The 22,180-nt window shown below is 43.7% G+C and overlaps 1 protein-coding gene across 3 annotated transcripts in view; it reads left to right on the top strand.

Annotated features, from left to right (window-relative positions):
* The window catches only part of ss18 (SS18 subunit of BAF chromatin remodeling complex), a 58,245-nt gene extending 41,643 nt beyond the window's left edge, over nt 1-16,602 (top strand). For 2 of the 3 annotated variants that reach the window (XM_048596233.1, XM_048596232.1), the window contains exons 8-10: nt 8,390-8,509; nt 9,614-9,741; nt 14,543-16,602. In XM_048596233.1, coding sequence (XP_048452190.1) covers nt 8,390-8,509; nt 9,614-9,741; nt 14,543-14,554 — 260 coding nt within the window. In that variant the 3' untranslated portion in view covers nt 14,555-16,602. Of the gene's footprint in view, nt 1-7,592; nt 7,686-8,389; nt 8,510-9,613; nt 9,742-14,542 lie in introns of all 3 variants that reach the window. The other variant, XM_048596234.1, reaches the window with a different exon arrangement.
* The last annotated feature ends 5,578 nt before the right edge of the window (nt 16,603-22,180 follow it).

Here is a 22,180-nt window from a genome sequence, read left to right as displayed (position 1 = left end):
GGGTCACCGGACCCGAAACGTTAACTCTGTTTTCTCCTTCACAGATGCTGCCAGACCTGATGAGCTTTTCCAGCAACTTTGTTTTTGTTCCTGGTTTACAGCATCTGCAGTTCCTTCGGTTTTTATCATATTTGACAAACCTGTTAGTGTTTTTAGAGAATATTACCAGCAGGGGAAATAAAGGGGAACCAGTGGGTGTGGTGTAGTTGGATCTTCAGAAGGCTTTTGGTCGTGGGGGGATGGTTCTGCAGAGTCAATGTTGGGGCTTTGCTGTTCATGTCAATGATTTTGACCTGAATTAGGAGGGTTGCTCAGTAAGTTTGTAGATGATGTAAAAATTGGTGGGTGGTAAATATTGAGGAGGGTAGTCTTATGACAGGAAGATATGGACAGATGGACTGATCAAAGGCAATTGGAATTCAATCTGGATAAAAGCAAGGTGATGCACTTGGGCAGGACAAACAAGGCAAGGGGGGGATACATGATGAACGGTTGGATCCTGGGAAGCACGAAGCTCAGAGGGACCTTGTGTACACTGATCTGTTAAGGTATCAGGACAAGTGGATACAATGGTTAAGAAGCATATGGGATGTTTAACTTTTATAGCTGAGGCACAGGTAATGCTGGAACTGTATAAAATGTTGGTTAGGCCACAGTAGAGTACAGAATGCAACTCTGGAATCCACATTGGGAGGATGTGATAGCACTCGAGAGGGAGATTTACCAGGATGTTTCCTGGGCTGGAGAGTTTCAGTGATGAAGACAGATTGGACAGACTCGGGTTGTTTTCCTTTGAGTAGAGGAGATTGAGAGAGAACATCACTGAGAGACACAGACAGTGTAGACAGGAAGGATCATTTCCCCTTGTTGGAGGGATCAATGACCAGGGGCATAGATTTAAGGTGAGGGGGCAGGAGGTATAGAGGGGATGTGAGAAAAAACATTTTCACCCAGAGGGTGGTGGGAATCTGGAACTCATTGCCTATAAGGGTGGGAGAGGCAGGAACCCTCCACCACGTTGAAGAAGTATTTAGAAGTGCTCTTGCAATGCCAAGGCTATGGGCCAGGTGCTGGGAAATGAGATGTTACAGGATGTTGGTGAGGCCTCTTCTGGAATACTGTGTGCTGTTCTAGTCACCCTGCTCTAGGAAGGATATTATTAAGCTAGGGATGGTTCAGAAAAGATTTATCAGGATGTTGGCAGATATGGGTGGGGGTTTGAGTTATAAAGAAAGGCTGGGACTTCTTTCACTGGAGTCTAGGAGGTTGAGAGGTGACCTTATAGAAGTTTATAAAACCATGAGGGGCATAGATAGAGTTAATGGTAAGTGTTTTTTCCCTAGGATGGGGGATTTCAAGATGAGGGGGTGTAGTTTCAAGGTGAGAGGAGAGAGATTTAAAAAAAATGAAGGGCAATTTTTATTTTACACAGTGGGTGTTTCGCATGTGGAATGAGCTTCCTGAGGAAGTGGTGGATGTGGGTACAATTACAACATTTAAAAGACATTTGGATAAGTACATGAATAGGAAAGGTTTCGAGGGATATGGGCCAGGAGCAGGCAGGTGGGACTAGTTTAGTTTGGGATTATGTTTGGCATGGACTGTTCGGACTGAAGGTTCTGTTTCCATGCTGTAAGACTCAAAGTCTGTTCTCTTGTGAGATACTGTTATCAGATGTGCAGGTATTTCCTTGCAGATGCTACACTTGTGTTAGTTTCCCCAAACATCTCTCAGTGCGTGTTATAAACCGGTTACATCAAACTGAATGAGATGTTTTATCTAAAGTGACCTGGTGTTGTCGCTGCTTAATGTCAAAGACACATAATGACCTGGCAAGATGGGATGATCTCGCTGAATTTCATCAGTCTTCACATCGCACTTTGGCAAAATGGAAGATGAGGGATGACCAGTGGCTTAAAACAGGAACATTTTCCATGTTCCATTGTTGGCTTAAAAGAATGAATTTGGGGAGGAAGTGTTTGCGCTCGAGGCAATAAGCTTTGAATTTCAATCTCACCCACTTCATCTACTCCAAAATAACTGAAAGAAACTGTAAAGGAAATAAAGAACATTTTGAACAGCAGCTGTAAGAGGCTTCTCTCGGAAAGTGGAATTTATTTTCTCTCTGCCTTGACGTTATAATTTACGAAACAGTTCCGAAATCCTACCTGAAACCTTCTTCATCTCCCATCGAATTTGTGGAATGTAGAAACGGGCGTAGGCCATTCAGCCCACCCCACCATTCAATATGGTTGTGGCTGATCGAACACTGCTGTCGCTATTACCCATCCCCTCCCCGCAATCCTGTACCCCAGAAATTGATCAATCTATGCCTCAAACAGACTCAAAGACTGAGCTTCCACAGCTCTCTTGGGCAATGAGTTCCAAAGGTCCATAACCCTCGGAGTAAAATAATTTCTCCACGTCTCGGACCGAAGTGGCATCCCACTGATTTGTAATTTGTGGCTCCTGCTTCTAGTCTGCCCAATCAGGGGAAACATCTTACCAACATCTCTCCCCTTTGCCCCTTTCAATGAGAGAGAGTTTTTTTATTATTATTTCTTCCTGGGATATAGGAAGGCCAGCATTTGTTACACATCCCTAATGGCCCCTGGAACAGAAACATAGTAAACAGGAATGGGTCATTCAGCCTTTCGAGCCTGCTCTGCCATTCAATATGATTGTGGCTGATTTTCCAACTCAATCCCGCGTTCCTGCTTTCTTCCCCATTCCCTTTTATCCCTTTAGCCCCAAGAACTGTATCCCTCTCTTATCGGGCACATCATATAAAAGTTTGAATACAAGTATGGATGGATCCAGGAACAGCAGTTATCAGATTTTTGAACGGAACTCTCAAATGTTGATTCTGATCCCTCTCTCTCTCTCTCTCTCTGCACTTTCTCTGCGACAGTAACACTGTATTCTGCACTCCGTTCTGCTACCCTGATGCACTTTGTATGGTATGATCTCTCTGTAGAGCACGCAAAACAACTGAATTTTGGTACATTTGGCGACAAGAAATCAATCTTACTCCTGGAAAACATTCAATGTTTTGGCCTCGACCACTTTCTGTGGCAGAGAATTCCACAGGCTCCCCACTGTCTGGATGAAAACATTTCTCCTCATCTCAATCCTAAGTAGCCCACCAGTATTCTTAGACTGTGAGCCCTGGTTCTGGACTCCCTAGTCATCGGGAACATCCTTCCTGCGTTTCCCTGTCTAGTCCAGTTTCAAATGAACTGAGTGTCTTGCTGGGCTATTTCAGAGTGCAGTTAGGAATCACATACAATGCTGTGTGTCTGGAGTCTTAGGTACATAAGGATGGCAACGTTCTTTCCTTTATTGCATTAGTAAATTGGATGGGTTTTTATAAGGATTGAGAACAGTTTCATGGCTGCGTATTCCCTCACTGAGATTCACTTTCAATTCCAAATTTATTCATTGGGTTTAAATTGCCTCAGTCACTGTGGTGTAATTTGAAACTGTCTCCCTAAAGCATTAACCTAGATTTCTAGACCAGTCACATTACCGCCCCACCAATGGTACTACTTGACTGCTAGTTGGCATGGTGTAACAAGTCACATACCACAGAGATAAGTGCTGGGATCTCAGCATATTACAATTTATCTAAGTAGAGTCAGAGAGACGTACAATACTGAAACAGACCTTTGATTCAACTTGTCCATGCTGACCAGATAAACTAAGTTAATCTAGATCCATTTGGCCCTTAAACCTCTAAACCCTTTGTACCCATCCAGATTCCTTTTAAATATTGTAACTATACCAGCCTCTACCACTTCCTCTGGCATCTCATTCCATACACGCACAACCTTCTGTGTGGAAAAAGTTGCCCCTTAGGTCCCTTTTAAATCATTCCCCTCTCACCTTAAACCTGTGCCCTCTAGCTTTGGACTCCCCTACCCCAGGGGAAAGACCTTGGCTGTTCACCCTATCCATGCCCCTCATGATTTTATAAACCTCTATAAGGTCAGCCCTTAGCCTCCTACGCTCCAGGGAAAATAGTCCCAGCCTCTCCCTAATGATTTAAACAGACTTGTTAAATTTGCTGATGATGCAAAAATTAAGTTGGGAAGAAGGAATAAGAAAGTTACAAAAGGATATAGATAGATTAAGGGGCAAAGAGGTGGTGTGTGGAGTATAATGTGGGAAGGTATGAACTTGTCTATTTTAGCCACAAGGATAAAAAAGAAGCATTTTTATCTAAATGGTGAGAGGGTGCAGAGGGATCTGGGTGTCCCAGTGCATGAACTGGCGAAAGTAAGAATACAGGTAGTAATTAGAAAAGGTAATCGAATGATATTATTTATTGGAACAGGAATTGAATTCTAAGGTTATGCTTCAGCTATACAGGGCATTGGTGAGACAACATCTGGAATACTGTGTACAGGACTAGTCACCGTATTTATGGAAGGATGTCACTGTGTTGGAAACAGTTTGGGGATGGTTCATCAGACTTCTACCTGGAAGGATCAAGTTGTTTTACAAGGAAAGATTGGACAGATTAGGCTTGTATCTGCTGGAGTTCAGAAGATTAAGTGGTGAATTCATTGAAACATAGAGTATCCTTAGGGTCTTGACTGGGTGGATGTGGAGAGGATGGTACCTCTTGCGGGAGAGTATAGAACGAAGGATCACTGTTTAAAAATCAGAGTCATCCATTTAGAGCAGATGATGAGAATTTTTCTGAAGGTTGTGAATTTTTGGAACTCTTTCTGAAAAGGCAGTATTTCTAAGAGAGAGTTGGATAGGGTTTTGTTAAGCAAATAGGGTGAAAGGTTATCAGAGTAGGCATGCATATGGAGTTATCAAATTAGCCATGATGTTATTAAATGGGAGAACAGGCTTGAGGGGTTGAATGGCCTACTCCTTTTAGCTTTATGGTCATGTGTGTATGTCACCATATCCCCAAGAGTCAATGGGATCGATGGTTAAGGCCAGTGTGAATGACTGCATATAGAAATTTGAGGGGATGAGGGAGAGATGATATGGATTTTAAAGGATAGGTCATGTTCAATTGAACCTGACTATCAGCCTATAACATTGCCTCAGTAAATCAGCCTAGTAAACCCCCTTTCTCCCCCGCACCTCCCCACAGCAGCTAATGTACCCAGGCAGAACTTGACACAGGATCACCTTCACTACCGCACTTTACAGAGTCCCTAACATAACTATCTTTTAAACTTCAGATTTGTAATGGGTGAAGAGTCCTGACTACTCAAAGCCTGTCCGCCATCTACAAGGCACAAGTCAGGAGTGTGATGGAATACTCCCCACTTGCCTGGATTAGTGCAGCTCTAACAACACCCAAGAAGTTTGACACCATCCAGGACAAAGCAGCTGCTTGATTGGCACCACATCCACAAGCATCCACTCCCTCCACCACCGACACTCAGTAGCAGCAGTATGTACCATCTACAAGATGCACTGCAGAAACTCACCAAAGGTCCTCAGACAGCACCTTCTGAACCCACGACAACTTCCATCTAGAAGGACAAGGGCAGCAGATATATGGGAACACCACCCCCTGCAAGTTCCCCTCCAAGGCGCTCACCATCCTGACTTGGAAATATATCGTCGTTCCTTCACTGTCACTGGGTCAAAATCCTGGAATTCCCTCCCTAAGGACATAGTGGGTCTACCTACAGCACATGGACTGCAGCGGTTCAAGAAGGCAGCTCACCCCCACCTTCTCAAGGGGCAACTAGGGACGGGTAATGAACAGCCAGAGACACACACATTCCATGAATGAAATCTAAAAATTCTGAATTGGAAGGAATTGTGCAGCGATGGTTCACAAGGATCTGTACTGAAGCCTTAACTATTCCATCAGTATTTATTTCTTACTTGGACAATGCCACAGGGAGCTAATTAAGTATATTTGACAAAGACTGGTGGGTAGCAAGTAATGAAGACGGGACAACAAAATTACGAGGATGTTGTCAATCATTAACGAAGCGGGCAAGATGCACGACAGTGGGATTTCAGTGTAATTTACAGTGAACTCCAAGAAAGCATGGATCTGATTACCTTCTAAATTGTAAACTGCAGTCCAAGGGGATTCAAGAGATGTTTAGCTGTCTGTGTCCACAGATTACTAAACTGTACAAATTAGTAGAAAGACTATTGGAATGTCAGCCTTTAGATCTGGATAGCTGGAATTTAAAAAGGAGTAAGTTTTGTGACGCAAACCTTGGCTAGAATTAACCTGGAGCACTTGGGACATTCTGCTGTTAAATTTGAAGCTGAGCAGACGCTATCCTTCTCAATGGTTGTGGGTTTGGAAGGTGCTGTGTGAAAATCTTTGGTGAATTTCTCCAGTGCATCTTGTGGATAATACACACTGCTGCTACTGAGCGTCGGTGGTGGAGGGAGTGGATGCTTGTGGATGTGGTGCCAACCAAGCGGGCTGCTTTGTCCTGTATGAAGTCAATTTGCTTTAGAAAATATTTATTTAAAGATTTGCTCCAAGCACGGAACTCATTAATATAAAGTACTGGTGTTTAATACTTTACTACTCATTCCTGCTTTAAATGTCTGACTTGTTTTCAAATCTTCCTTGTGTGGCTGTGAATCCAATGTTGTTTTCTTATGCTTTTGCAGAGTGTCTGTTATGACTGTAAAGGCTGTCTCTGGATGCATGTTGTTTCTGGTATTAGAACTTGATTTTCCATAACGTGGGTATGGGTTGGATCATAGTCTCACAGGGCAGGCCAATTGACACCTTGTACCTCTGCTGGCTCTTTCAAACAGATATTCTGTCAATGCACACAGAGTGTGAATGTGATTTGTCCCAGGATTTTAACATTATAGCCCTCACTGATGTTTGTTTAATCACTTTGACTTTTCACATTTACTTCTATAGATTTTTGTAAAAGGAAGAACAATTTGGGTGCTGTAGAAATGCACTGTAGGGAAGGAATGCATTTTTAGTTGGTTACAAAGAAAATGTATATAATTGCTGTGGGAAACCTCTAAGAAAGTGAAGAACAATGTTTCAAAGCTTTTTCCTCTTACTTTCTCTGTTGCCCTGTTGTCTGCTGGGGTTTTTGTGTGTGTGTGTAGGTGTAGGTGTAGTTGGTATCTTTAACTCATTTGGCTGGTTTGCGATGCAGACCACCTGAGGTTACCATGAAAGGACCCTATTTCTCAACCTCTCCCCTCTCCTGAGGTGTGGTGACCTTATGGTTAAACCACCACCCATCATGTCTCGCTCTCTTTTGCTAAAGAAAACCTTTCTTTTAAAAACAAATTAAACAGGACCAGCTATGAATCTCTGAAAAGGTTTTACAGGAATACTATGACACAGAAACAGACCCTGTGGTCTAAATGGACCATTCTTTTGCCCCATGTACGGAGTGCTCCCTGTTTCTGAGCAGCATATTGTTGGAACCTGTTGCACTGCTGTGCTTTGGTATTTGTCTTGTAGTTCGAAGCGCATTAAAACATCTCTTTAAGAAATTAACTTTTGGGCGAAATGTTGAAGATTTACCTTGCACAGTTTGTCTGGCAACTTTTGAAATATTGTAGGATTGTAGATACAAGGCCATTAATCTTTTTCCTGTTTGATGTAGGGCCCAATGACTACAGTTACCATCAGCCATCGCATCCTGAACAAGGCTATGATAGGCCTTATGAGGATTCCTCACAGCACTACTACGAAGGAGGTATATGCACATATACCTTCACGAAAGCATATACACATGCCTTACCCCTGAAAAGAATACTCCTTTCTAAAAAGAAACTCATTGTTCCCTCACTGCACAGCTCTTGTAGAACAGTAGTTGCTGGCTTATCCCAGAATCAAAGTAGCTTCAAAATTAATTACCTTACCAATGCTTACAAAAGTAGCCTTAACATTCCTAACTTTTCTCTTTTTTTTGTGAAAATAAAAGTTGCTTTGGAAGCATATGTGTTGCTCCTAATAGAAAAGACCCTAAAACAATTAACACACACACCCCCCTCCCAGGTCCATATTCTGGTGTGGAGTGCCTATGTTTCAATACCTTGCTGACGTTTTATTTTTGTATCTTTTTATTGTGCCTCTCTTCTTGTGTAGTCTAGCCATCTTCTACTTGTGTGATTCCAGTAAATGTCTGTTTCATTTTCTTTTGCAGGGTTATGGACCACCTGTGGTTCTGCGTTGCTTGACTTGCCGGATTTCTGTGGCTTTTTCCTCCTTTCGCACTTCTGTTTTGTTTAAATGTCTCCTGCTGTCTCTCTTTCCCCCACTCCCCACCTTTATCCTCCCCTCGCCCCCCACCCCATGCGCCTCCGTCCCTTCTGTTGGTTTCGTGGCTTGGGGTGTCTGCAGGATGTCCTTTTTGGGAGTGTCGAGCTAACACACTGTCGCTGTGCCCCCCTCTTGCAGGTAACTCGCAGTACAGTCAGCAACAAGAGACCTACCAACAAGGACCACCTCAACAGCAAGGCTATGCACAGCAGCAGTACACAACTCAACAAGGCTATCCAGCCCAGCAGCAAGGTTATGGTAAGCAACCAAGCAGAAAAAGACAATAGATGTTGGTACTCAGTGGTAAGTAGCATCTACAGCATAAAATGTGGCTGTTTCTCTACCACAGGAAGCTGTGGGGGCTAGCACGTTAGATATAGGGAGCTGGACTTGGCCCTTGTGGCTAAAGGGATTAAAGGATTAGATAGGAATGGTGAGCAAGGATATGGGGAAAGGGCAGGAGATTGGCACTGTTGCATCGATTCTAAGGAGGTGATGGCCTAGTGGTGTTATTGCTGGAAGTTAACCCAGAGACCCAGATAAAGTTCTGGGGACCTGGGTTCAAATCCCGCCGTGGCAGATGGTGGAATTTGAATTCAATAAGTATCTGGAATTAAGAATCTAATGATGACCGTGAATCCATTGCCGATTGTTGGAAAAACCCATCTGGTTCACCAATGTCCTTTAGGGAAGGAAACTGCCATCCTTACCTGGTCTGGCCTACACGTGACTCCAGACCCACAGCAATGTGGTTGACTGTGAGCTGCCCTCTGGGCAATTAGGGATGGGCAATAAATGCTGCTTGGCCAGCGATGCCCTTATCCCGTGAATGAATGAATGAATCAGGAAAGGGAATCGAGGATTATGGGGAAAAGGCAGGAAAGTGGTGTTGAGGATTATCAGATCAGCTATGGTGTCATTGAATGGTGAAACAGACTCAATGGGCTGAATGGCCTGCTTCTGCTTCTACATCTTCTACTCATTGCTGTTTTTCAAACCAATGAGGACAGGAGGAAAGCGAGAGGTAAGGATCTGGAACACCATGCCTGAGAGTGTGGTGGAGCTCGGGTCAGTGAAGGCTTTCAAAAGCGAATTGGCTAATTAACTGAGGAGGAAGTACAGGGTGAGGGGCGACGGGGTTACGAGGAGTGGCGTTTAACGTGTAGCTCCTACGGAGGGCTGGTGAAATCGGGACTGCTCAAGCGCTGTAATCGTTTGCGAAGGGTTGGGTTCTAGCAAACTGCAATTGGAAGGTTGTGCCCTTGTGGTTTGGACAGCTTCCGTGTCTGGGTGTGGATTGGTTAAGGGCGTTGGGAGGTCTGACGCGTTGGATGCTGTGTTGATTCTCGATTCTGTTTGCAGGTTCCTCCCAACCTCCTCCAAACCAGTACCCAAACTATCCACAGGGCCAGGGTCAGCAGTATGGAGGCTACAGACCCCCGCAACCTGGACCACCGCAACAGCAGCAGAGGCCTTATGGGTATGAGCAGGTATGGGATGTATGGTGTGTTTATTGGTAATTGTTTTACCCTCAGGAACCCGATTCAGCGGACTGAAACATCAGCCTGTCCTTAATGTGAAGGAGGAGGATTCAAACAGTCCACAGAGGGTTTGAGGGTTCCAGTTAAAATATAGAATTAAAAAACTAAGCACATTTATAAAACACCATCAATATGGCTAAGGCGGAGGAGGAGTGCTGAACTGAATGGAAACTGTTTGCTTGAAACTCAATACAAAGACAGAGAGAACTGCAAGTGCTGGAGTTGTCTGGTGGGATCTGTGGAGAGAGAAACCGTGTTAATGTTTCAGATCCATATCTTTTCATCAATGTGGAGAGCAGTTGGAAGTGAAATGGGTTTAGCGTGGGTGAGGGGTGGCAGGGGAGTAACAGAACAGAAAGGGAGAGATAGGGTGGTGGGTGAGAACTTCATTGAGAAAGGAGCATGGACAAAGGGCGGCACGGTGGCTCAGTGGTTAGCACTGCTGCCTCACAGCGCCAGGGACCCGGGTTCGATTCCACTCTTGGGCGACTGTCTGTGTGGAGTTTGCACATTCTCCCCGTGTCTGCGTGGGTTTCCCCGCGGATGCTCTGGTTTCCTCTCTCAGTCCAAGGTTTTTCAGGTTGGGTGGATTGACCATGCTAAATTGCCCCATTGTGTGCAGGCTAGTTGGGTTAACTGTGGCAAATGTGGGGTTATAGGAATAGGGTAGGGTGCTCATTACAGGGTTGGCTAGGCTGAATGGCCTCTATCGGTTCTGTAGGTGTTCTATGATTGGTGAAGGGACAAGCAAAAGAACAAATGTGCCTGGAGGAGTTGTGAATGGTGAGGTAGCAGTTGGCTAAGTATTTGATGAAAAGACAAGGAAATGGGGGAGGGGAATGAGAAAATGGCCAACAAAACAACGTTCACGTTAGGTCACGCCAGGAGAGACTGCTAGCTGTTTTGAGCACCACATCTTCAGAAATATGTACTAGACTCTCTATAATATGTATGTAGATTTGTGTGTATATGTTCTAAATAATATACATATATAGATTAGGGATGAGTGACCATAATATGATTAGAAATTTGCACAGGTTGAAAGGTGAGGCAGTTCGATCTGAAGCAAGGGTGTTGTAATTTGAATGAGGGAAATTATGAAAGTATGTGGCCCCAAGTGGCTAAACTGGATTGGGAAATACATGGAAAAGAATGCCTGTATATCAGCAATGGGTATTGTTTAAAGAATTATCACATGGATTACAGCAACTATACATTTCCTACAAGGTGCAAAATCTCAAATGCACAGTCAGCCAGGGCTGACCAATGAGCTTGAGGATTGCTTAAGACGGAAAGAAAAAGCCTACCAAATGGCAAACAATAGTGGTAGGTCTGAGAATTGTGAAGCTTGTAAAACACAGCTAAATAGGACCAAGAAACTGATAAGAAAGGAGAATGGAATACGAATGCAATTTAGGAAAAAACATACAATGGGCTGTAAAACCCTTGACAGATACCTTAAAACATATTTGGCTAAGACTAATACAGGTCTATTAAGAGTAGAGTCAGGAGAATTTATAATGGGGAGTAGAGAAATGGCAGAGAAGCTAAATGATTACTTTGTCGGTTTTCACTGAAGGAGTTAGGAAAGAAGTCCCAGAGTTAGAGATTCAGGTGACTAGAATGAGGAGTTGAAGGAGATTAGAATAGGTAAAAGTATTGTACTGAAGAAATTGCGGGGGCTGGAAGTTGACAAATCCCCAGGACCTGATCGTCTGCATTCCAGAGTCCAAGCATTCCGATTATCTCCCAAAATTCCATATGGTTCCTGTGGTTTGGGAGCAAGGAAATACCTCGCTCTTGATTAAGAAAGAAGCATGAGAAAGGTCTACCAGCCTTACAGCAGTGCAAGGGGGAAAGTTGGAATCTATCATAAAGAGCTTGATAAATGGACACTTAGATAAAAATGAATAAAATTATAGCATAGATTTGCAAATAGAAAACAGTGTTTGACAAATTAGTTGGGGTTTTTGAGTATGTTACAGTTTGGATGAAGGACTGTCAATGGATGTTTTCCTTTTCCTTTACAGAAGGCTTTTGATAAAGTCCCCTACAGAAGGTTAGTCAGCAACATTAAATCGCATGGTACAGGACATAATGGTACTGGTGTGGATTAATGATTGGCTAATGGACAGAAAACAGACAATAGAAATAAATGGGTGATTCTGACCTTGGCAGACTGTGGCTAGAGGGGTACCACAAGGATCAGTACTTGGACCCCAGCTGTTCACAATATAGATCAATGAATTGGACACAGGAAATATTTCCAAATTTGCAAATGATGCAAAGCTAGGCAGAAATGTGTGTGCTGTGAGGAAGATGTAAAACAGCTTCAGGATAATTAAGAGAGACTTGGTGAGTGGGCAAGAACACGGCAGTTGGAATATAATGTGGAAAAATGTGAGGTTATCCACTTTGGTAGAGAAACAGATGTGCAGAAAATTTCTTAAGTAGTAAGAGGTTGGAAAGTGTAGATGAAGGAACCTAGGTGTCTTTATTGATAAATCACTGTAAGCTAACATACAGATGCAGCAAGTTATTTGGAAGGCTAATGGAACGTCAGCCTTTACCACAAGAGGATTTGAGTACAGGAGCAGTAAATTTTTGCTTCAATTGTATAGGAGCTTGGTTAGACCCACACCTGGTGTACTGTGTGCAGGTTTGGTCTCCTTACATCAGGAAGGATATTACTGCCATCGCGAGAGTGCAGTGAAGGTATTCAGACTTGTTCCTGGGATGGTGGGACTGGTCTACGAAGAGAGATCGGGCAAATTGGAGCTGTATCCTCTAGAGTTTCAAAAAATGAGAGGTGATTTTATAGGAACCTTTAATACTAAAAGAACATATGCAGGTAAGATGTTCCCCCTAGTCCAGAGCTAGTGAGCAACATTTAAAAATAAGTGAGATGTAACATAGGACCAAGATGAGGAGAACCTTCTTCTGCTCAAAGTGTTGTATACCTTTTGGAATTCTCTAGCCCAACAGGATGCAAAAACTCTGTCTTTAAGTATATTTAAGGTAAAGATTGATAGATTTTTGATTCAGTGGCCCAGGGTTGTGGAAAGTGGCCTAAACCAGCCACGTTTGTGCTAAATGACAGAGCAGACTTAATAGACTGAATGGCTTCCTATTCATATGTTAGGAAATGCATTTTAAAACAGAGAGGGTGGTATGAGTTTTTAATTCTCTCCTGCAAATGCCAATTGATTTGTTAGTTTTAAATTGGAGATTGATAGTTGTTTGGTAATAAAAGATCATTAAGATATATGGAGTTCAATCTGCAATCAGCCATGATCTCATTGAATGGTGGAACAGGCTCGAGGGATAAACTGGAGGCCTGATCCGGGGTTGTAACACCAGGGGTTGGGGGAACACATCTCCTGGGAGTGGGCAATGGTAGCAGTTGAATGGTTATTCCAAAAGGCTGGCACCAATGTCATGGGTCAGTTGGCCTCCTTTTTCTGTCCTGTATCTCTTTCTGCTGTAGTTTAACACTGCAAGAATTTCAACATGTACTGGCAATTAAATTCAATTAACCCTTCAAGTAACTCCTCAGATTGACTCTGACTCTGGTTTACACCTTGCTGTGGTATGAGTTGCCATCCAATGGGTATACTTTACCTGTAGCCTTAAGCGCACCCTTGCAAATTTCTGTGCTACATCTGAAGAAATAGTAGGTCATTTCCAGACTCCCAGTACCCCCTGGCCCTCTCCTCACGCTAACCCCATCGAGTTAACATTTCTGAGAGTTTGGAGGAAGAGAGAGGGAAATGCAACTTCTTGGTTAGCACTTTCAAAGATGGGCTGATTGACCTGCCCCAGTGCTGTTTAAGTCATGGTTCTCACTGCATTGTTCCAACTGGACCATTCGGACAAGAATCTCCGGTAGGAAGAAGCTACCTCTGTGTGGATACATAGTGGGAAACTCATCAAGAATCTGGTAGAATTCACATAATCCGAGCTGCGGAGAGTGGAAAGTGGCCGATAAGTAACAGTCCCTATGTCCCATGGCTTCCTTGGGCTATCAGCTTGTGATTGGAATCTTCGTTCCTTCTTACCTAAGCTCCCTCTGCCTGCAGATGAAAATTGCTTTTTGTTCTTTCCCCTCAATCTGTGTTCTTGGGAGAAGAATCAGGCTCAACTTCTGTTGCATATCAGTCTTGAGTGGCCATTCTTCATGTGGACAGTGCAGATCCTGCAACGTCGGAAATATTGCTGGTGGGGGAGGGGAACAGGTGTGGGGTGGGGGAAACGCACATTGAATTTCTTTCGGTGAATCTTTCGAGCCCCGATCTCCCTTTTGAAGATTCCTGGTAGTCGGGTGAAGGAGTCTTCGCAGATGAATGCAAACAGGAGCTCCAACAGATACAAGACAGAAGGTCCTGGAAACTGTTAACGAAGCTGGAGCAGTGGAAGGGTGGGCAGAGTCTACAGCTGACCACTCTGTAGCTTATGGAGCTGGGAAGGAGGAGGGCATGAGGGGCACTGACCCCAATGAAGAGGTGAAAAGAAACCATTTAGTCAAAAGATCTCCTTAAAACTTCACAGGTAAATGTAGATCATTCTTTTATCTTCGTACCAAAGTGGTTATGCTCATCAAGTTGCTTGTGGAATGGAATTTGGATAAAGTATATATTTTTTTAAAATATAAAGATGATGTAGTGTTACTGTCTGCACATGTACAAATTCAATGGTGTTTCAATTGAACTTTAATTTGGTCTAAAGTTTTGGGTCTCTTTTGTCTCCACAGAACTTGCAATGAATTGTCTGCAGAGCTTGGGAAGAATGTGGGCACTCACCCAGAAAGTTTTTAATTTCCACATTTTGGCCCCGGTCAGCCACGGAGGAGGAAGAAAGCAAAACACACAAGCTAACCTGTTGCAAAGACACAGCCAGGGACGGGGGAACTGCTGACTTTCGGGCACTGCAAGCAAGGGAGGTGCATTACTCATTCTCTGACCAAGGTGGTCACCAGATTGACAAGACCAGTGGTGACCAGGTTAACCAGACCAGTGCTCCTTCCACCCCTCCCCACCACTTCACAACCACCCCCCCACTCCATTTCCCGCTGTGTCCAGCCTATTTCCCACCGTTTATCCACCCCTAGACATTTCACTGTGTCTCTCAAGTCTATGACAGTTTCAATGACTTCATGAATCTTTTGCACGAGAGTTGACCAAGCACCCTCTTGTGTTTTCTCAATATGGAGCGGGTGTGTTGGAGGACCTGGATTTTGACGCTGTGGACTGATCTTGCTGTGACAGACCCTCCGCTGTGCGTGGGACCCAGCAGGTAGCGCGTCTTCCAGCACAATCTGACCTCACGGCTTGGATTCCTCAGTCTCAGACTCTGCAGTATCCCTTTCCCCAGATTTCTTGATGTTCCCATCAGCCTGGCTCATCCTCTCTTAAGATCACGCTGAGACTTTTCTTAAAAATTGAAGATAATGAGGAGCCAGGATGTTGAAGAATTGCCTGTTACCAACACGAAATATTTGCTGCTGCTTTATTTGTATTGATTTGCTACGCTATGCAGGAGAGCTAAAGTGAACAAGGCTTTTGCTCTAAGTACACGTGTTTATGGAGACTGGAAATTATGCTCACACACAGCTTTCTGAAACAGTATTGACAAAACCCACTCCCAGAATCAAATTAAAAAACTCTGAGTGGGGAGGGGTGTGTTAAATGTGGTGACTCTCATGCCCAGAGGTTAATATTTAATTTATGCCAAATGCTATTTTCTCTGAAGATTCCGCATGTTTTTTTCTGACCTCCTCTCTGGTTCCTCTTTTCTGGCTTTTGAAGGTAGAAGAGCTCTATGAAGAGTGTTTACACCAGTAGCTCAAATTGTTCATTCCCTTGTGCTATAGTTCAAGCTAACCTCCCAACCTTCAACTCAATGGCTTTTTTATACTTTAGAACGAGTGAAGTGGCTGTTTTTGACAGGGGTAGACCCGATGGGCCGAACATCCTTTGTGCTGTAGATCTCAATGACACTGCCCCTGTGGGTTCACAGGGTGATCAGCATTTCTGTAGCACCAGACTCGTGGGTAATCCCCTGTCCCTTTTGAACCCGGCACACGTTCCACACATTGCTAACGCAATCCCTTTAGTTTTGAAACAGACTCCTGCTGAGTTGACCCAAGAAGTGTTGCTCCGAGAGTTGTAATTTTTCCTTTTGGGGTTAATGCATTGTGACTATGTTACTACATGAAGAATACAGAGGCCTAGTTTACTGATTCAGAAGCACGGATGTAGCAGCTGGGGAATTTCAGTTCAATTGATTGATTTGGGAATAAAAAGCTAATCTTGGCATCGGTGACCACGTATTGTCGATTGTCATAAAATCCCATCATAAAATCTGAGTCACTAATGCCCTTGAGAGAGGGAAAATCTACCGCCCTTACCTGGTCTGGCCTACATGTGACTCCAGATGCATAGCAATGTGGCTGACTCTAACCACGCTCTGGGTGAGGAGGGATGGGCATTAAATGCTGGTCTAGCCACATCCCATGTTGGGGATGGGTAACAACCATGAGTGGATTATTAAAAAGCTGTATTCCATATGTTGGTAACGTCACATTGTTTTGCTAACCTCTTACCACCCTCTCAGAAAGCAGTTTCTGACTTTGTTTGTGGAGCTAAACAGCTCACTGTGTTATTTAAGAGGAAATTAAGTTAACTGTAATTTGTCAGGTACATTATACGAGAGAATTATTTTTATTTGCTAGGAAATCTCTGTCTCTGTTTTCTCTCTCTCTCTCACACATACTCATGCACACATACTACTCACAGACACACACACAGACAAACACCCTCTCTCTCTCACACTCAGACAGACTGTCTCTCTCACATACACACATGTGTGCACACCACTCACAGACACACTCGCACATACCCTCTCTCTCTAACACACACTCAGACACTCTCTCTCTCTCTCTCACATGCGCACATCCTCTCACACCACTCTCCCTCTCCCTCCCCTTCTCTCTCTCACACATGATGTGGAGGTGCCGGTGTTGGGACTGGGGTGGACAAGGTCAGAAATCACATGACACCAGGTTATAGTCCGACAGGTTTATTTGAAAACACAAGCGTTTGGAGCCCTTGTCCTTTTTCAAGTGCTAGTCAGGTATTAGACTAACACCTGAAGAAGGACTGAGGCTCTGAGAGCTTGTGTTTTCAAATAAATCTGTTGGACTATAACCTGATGTGTGATTTCTCTCTCTCTCTCTCTCTCTCTCTTCCTCCCCCTCCCCCACACCTCTCTCTCACTCTCTCTTCCCCCACACCGCTCACTCGCTCTCCCTCCCTGTCTCTCTCCCCCTCCCTCCCCCACACCTCTCTCTCTCACTCTGTCTTCCCCCACACCACTCGCTCGCTCTCCCTCCCTCTCTCTCTCTCCCACACACCGCTCTCTCTCTCTCTGTCTCCGACACACAGTCCCATACACCCCATGCGCACAGGCAGGCACATGTGCACACAGACAGGATGGAATGGTCACTGATAATATAATTGGTCCAAGTGCAAATAGTGTTAATCGTAGCTCAATCAGATGAGCTGCATAAATTATTTGAGTGCGCCTTGCTGACTTTTCTTTTCATGTGACCTTTTATCGTTGGGAACATGTGCTGTTGTGAACCATTGCCCTGTGTCTGGAAGAAATGTCCAGGGATCTGTTGAATAATAGATATCAGTGGAGCCAACAGTAGCTTCTGAAACTGGCTGATCTTCGCTTGTCCTTGTGCAGCAGCCAAATCCGAATGTCACTGTTGTCAAGCTCTGTGACCCAGTATCAAAGAGGTTGAGCTTGGAATAGTGGTTTCCAGAGCCTCCCACTCCCCAGAGAGATCAGGGGCTGTTCCAGAGCTAAGCACGTTGCATGAGGAAATAGACGCAAGTTAAACAGGCCAAGCAGTGATGGCACTAATGATTCAGTTTGTCCCTGGCTTTCTATTTTTTTGCAGTGTTACTGTCGGGTCATGGTCATTTTTTTTTTTTTGCAATGTCTGCGTGTGGCATTGTATTCAGAAACAGATGGAAAACAGACGTTTTTGCAATGACTATAGACTGGCAGAAAATGAAGGCTTTTCTTTAAAACAAAAATGTGCAGCTATTGCTTGTTGAGGAACATTATTGTGAATGTTTTGGCAAGTTGGATAGTTTGTTACATGATCATTAGTGCTGAATACCACTCTGTTACATCTCTATAGAATGTGAGTTGGAATATAAATTGTCTGTATGGTCAATGTGTTCAACAATTATATTGTGTGTTCTCCATTTGGGACATTGCTAACATGTATTGTGTTGAATTTTTATAAACATGTCTTGAATGTTGATAGTGTCTGTCATGCAGTATCCATATGAGAGGCATTTCCTCAATTCTCGTCTCAGCTGGGGCGTTTCCTCAACGCAGAACTGAGCAAAGCTGTTTCACTTCTGCTGCATGTCAGTGGCCTGAGATTAGATTGGGTTATGGTCTGGTATAATAAGACCCTAAGACATCAGAGAGTGTGAAAGGTTTCATTACACTATTTCTGGAGGAGGAGGGTGGGTGGTTTCCCTTGATGGCTTCGTTGATGTTTATCCTTCAAGGGGAGATGGTGTACTGGTAATGTCACTGGAGTTTTGATCTGGAGCGCCAGGTTAATGTTCTGGGGACATTGGTTCAATCCCACCATCTGCTATGACTTCAATTAAGAAATGTGTAGTAAAGAGGCAGTTCGATGGCTATCAATTGTTGTAAAAACCCACCTGGTTCACTAATGTCCTTTAGGGAGGGAAACTGCCATCCTTACCTGGCCTGGCCTACATGTGACTCCAGACCCACAACAATGTGAATGACTCCTAACTCTCCTCTGAGCCATCAGGGATGGGTAATAAATGCTGGCCTAACCAGCGATGCCCCCAGCTCGTCAACAAATAAGCCTTAGAAGCAGAAGGTGGCATTTGCACGCTTGTCTTTATTGGTGAGTGCATGGAGTATAGGAGTTGGGAGGTCATGTTGTGGCTGTACAGGACATTGGTTAGGCCACTATTGGAATACTGTGTGCAATTCTGGTCTCCCTGCTGTAAGAAGGATGTTGTTAAACTTGAAAGGGTTCAGAAAAATATTTAGGAGGATGTTGCCAGGTTTGGAGGGTTTGAGCTATAGGGAGAGGCTGAATAGACCTGGGCTATTTTCCCTGGACCATCAGAGGCTGAAGTGACCTTATGGAGGTTTATAAAATCATGAAGGGCATGGATAGGGTAAATAGACAAGGTCTTTACCCCAGGGTGGGGGAGTCTAAAACTAGAGGGTATAGGTTTAAGGTGAGAGGGGAAAGATATAAACGGGATCTAAGGAGCAACTTTTTCACACAGAGGGTGGTGCGTGTATGGAATGAGCTGCCAGAGGAAGTGGTGGAGGCTGGTACAATTACAACATTTAAAAGGCATCTGGATGGTGATATGAATAGGAAGGGTTTAGAGGGAAATGGGCCAAATGCTGGCAAATGGGACTAGATTAATTTAAGATATCTGGGTCAGCACGAATGAGTTGGACCAAAGGGTCTGCTTCTGTGCTGTACAACTCTTACTTCAATTTGTTTGAGATGGGTTGTCACTACTGGGGGTGTTGTAACAAATTGCGCAAAATTTCAAAATTATGCATGTACTTGGAAAAAGTCATTTTATTGATGATGATGATGCTGACCCACCTTTGTACACCTCTACTCAATCCATCTTTTGCTTTCTCTTGGTCCTGCTAGAAGCTCAATGATCTGAACTGTTAACTGTGGAGCCTGGAACAAAGTTTCTGCCAGACCTGCTGAGTGTCTTCAGCAGGATTCTTTTAAGCTCTGGTTGTGTGTTTCGAGGGGATAATTAGCAGGGCTACAAGAGAAGGAGGGGTTGATTTGCGAGAGGGATTAGCTGGGCAGCTCTTTCAAAGGTCCAGCACAGGAATGATGGACCAAATGGTCTGTGATTTTAGATTTAGTTTTTATTGTTACACATACACTTTGTACTCCTGTACTTGAGTATAATGTTGCCACAAATGGCACCATCTTAGGTACCAAAGTATTTAGGTACAAATTAGTAAGAAAAACAAAAGTTAAAAAGTTAAGCATTACTTTATAGAATAAATAGAAAAATTAAAAAAAGCTAATAGTTAACATTGAAGTCTTTTGTAGTTTAAACTAGGAAAATAAAGGAATAAGCAGTAGGATTCTGCAGTTCTACTGAGTAACGTAAAGAGTTTTCACAGATAACAATACATGCATAGTAGCCCATGCATGTAGGCTGTGTTTTATTTAAGAGATTGTCTGTCTGTTTCTAAAGACTAAATTTGACAAGGAATCTGAGAGGGAAAGTACATTTTGAAATGTGCTGAGTTTCTTAATGTTCAAATAGTACTGTAATTAGAAAACAGGGTCCAGTTTTAGTCTCCTTCCCCAAGAACGGTGCACTTGCTTTGGAGGGAGTGCAACACGGGTTCATCAGAGAAAACTGGGGAGAGAGGATGTCCTGTGAGGACAGTTTTTAGGGACCAGAACTCATGGGGGCTTAGATTAACGAGAGGTGATCCAATTGCAACATTAAAAGAATTCTTCAGGTGCTCACGAGGATAGATGTCGGAAAATTGTCTCCCCTTAACAGTGAGTTGAGAGCTAAGGTGTGACCTTTGAGTAAAATAGTTGTACATTCAGCCAAAGACATTGAGAATTGGAACAAGTTAAACATAATCCTTTGAGCTGGGGGTCAGTTAGCTCAGTTGTCTGGATGATTGGTCTAATTGTCAGTGATGCCAACACTGTGGGTTCAATTCCTCCATTGGCTGAGGTTACCATGAGGGACTGTCCTTCTCAGTCTCTCCCCTCGCCTGAGGCATGGTGACCCTCAAGTTAAACCACCACCAGTCGTGACTCCTGCTCGCTCTGTCGCTCTCTGGCTCTCGCTCGCTCGCTCTGTCGCTCTCTGTCTCGCTCTCTAATGCGATAGCAGCCCAATGGTAGGACTATGATGTCTTTACTTTATTATTTTTTCCTAGCAGACTCCCTCTGCTGGTAGCTTTGTGCATGGTAGGGTTAAGTGAACAAAATACACAAAACAGTTTTCAATGTACTACAAAGGGGTCAGAATCTTGGGGTAAGGTGTGAGCGAGAGCTGGAATGGTTGGTGCGGGATGTGGGGGAGTGAGAGCTTTGTCCTGTGGGGCAGGGGGAGTGTTATAACCAAGGTCATCCAGGATTAGTTGAGCCTTTTGTCAAGGTAAAGGTGACTTTTGCAGGATTTAGGAGTTCTATCTAATGGGTAACAAATAAGGCTATTGTCTAGAGGAGGGTAGGGGGAAAAGATACAGTTACAGGAGGGTTTGGTGTGGGGGTTGAGGGGGCGCGTGGAGAGAAGGAAATTTCCAGATGGAAGTGTGAAGGAGGCTGTAAGAAGGCTGTGATGGGGGGAAGAAAGAGACTGTAGGAGGTAATGAATCGTTTGCAATTAAATGTGGAATCTCTAGTATAAGGCTGCATAAACTACGCTTGGACAGAATTTAGTGGATCTGACTGTAATGACTGCTGTCAATCATTAAATTTCAATTAGCTGTAACTGCATCAGTCTGTAGAAGGTTTGTTTAGGGTAATGGCTTTTTTAAATGTAGAAGTGCATATCAATAACATTGAAGGGAGAAAAAATATCATTTATTAACTAATGCTTGTTGTCTTCTGCTGAATTAAATACTGTGTCTCGAAAGTTAATGCAAATTCAGAAGGTATTGTTGCTGCATGACCACATCACCTAATAAAGGAGTTAAGTGAGAATGAAAGAAATCTGCCTAGAACCAGAAAAGCAGCTCATAAGAAAATCTTAGAGGAGCCCTCAAAAGAAAAATTAGTTTGATCCCTGGTAAAATCCCATCTGGTTCATTAATTTCCTTTCGAGGAAGGAAATCTGTCATTTCTACCTGGTCTGGCCTACATGTGACTCCAGACTCTCAGCAATGTGGTTGACACTCAACTACCCTCTGGGATGAGCAGTAAATGCTGGCCTAGCCAGCGACACACTTACCCTGTGTTTATATTAAAAAAAAATCTGGACTGGGTCTGGAATCAGTTATGAATTGTACAAGGCTCACCATTACTCCTGGAGGAGAGCAATGGGTTAATGTGAGGCTGGTTTAGCCGCAATTGGAATATTGAGCTCAGTTCTGGGCAACATTTTTCAGTGAGGACATGAGGGTATTAGTGAGGATGCAAAAAAAAAAAAAGACTATAAGAAACAGTAACAGGAGTAGGTCTTTCGGCCCCTCAAGTCTGCTCCTGATCATGGCTGATCCAACATTCCTCACGCCCACTTTCCTCTCAGCTGCCCGACTGATCAAGAAGCTATCTCAATTCAAGGGAATGTCACCA

This window comes from Rhincodon typus, chromosome 4 (assembly GCF_021869965.1).
Source record: "Rhincodon typus isolate 14 chromosome 4, sRhiTyp1.1, whole genome shotgun sequence".
Classification (NCBI taxonomy): domain Eukaryota; kingdom Metazoa; phylum Chordata; class Chondrichthyes; order Orectolobiformes; family Rhincodontidae; genus Rhincodon; species Rhincodon typus.
This window is presented reverse-complemented; position numbering and strand designations above follow the sequence as displayed.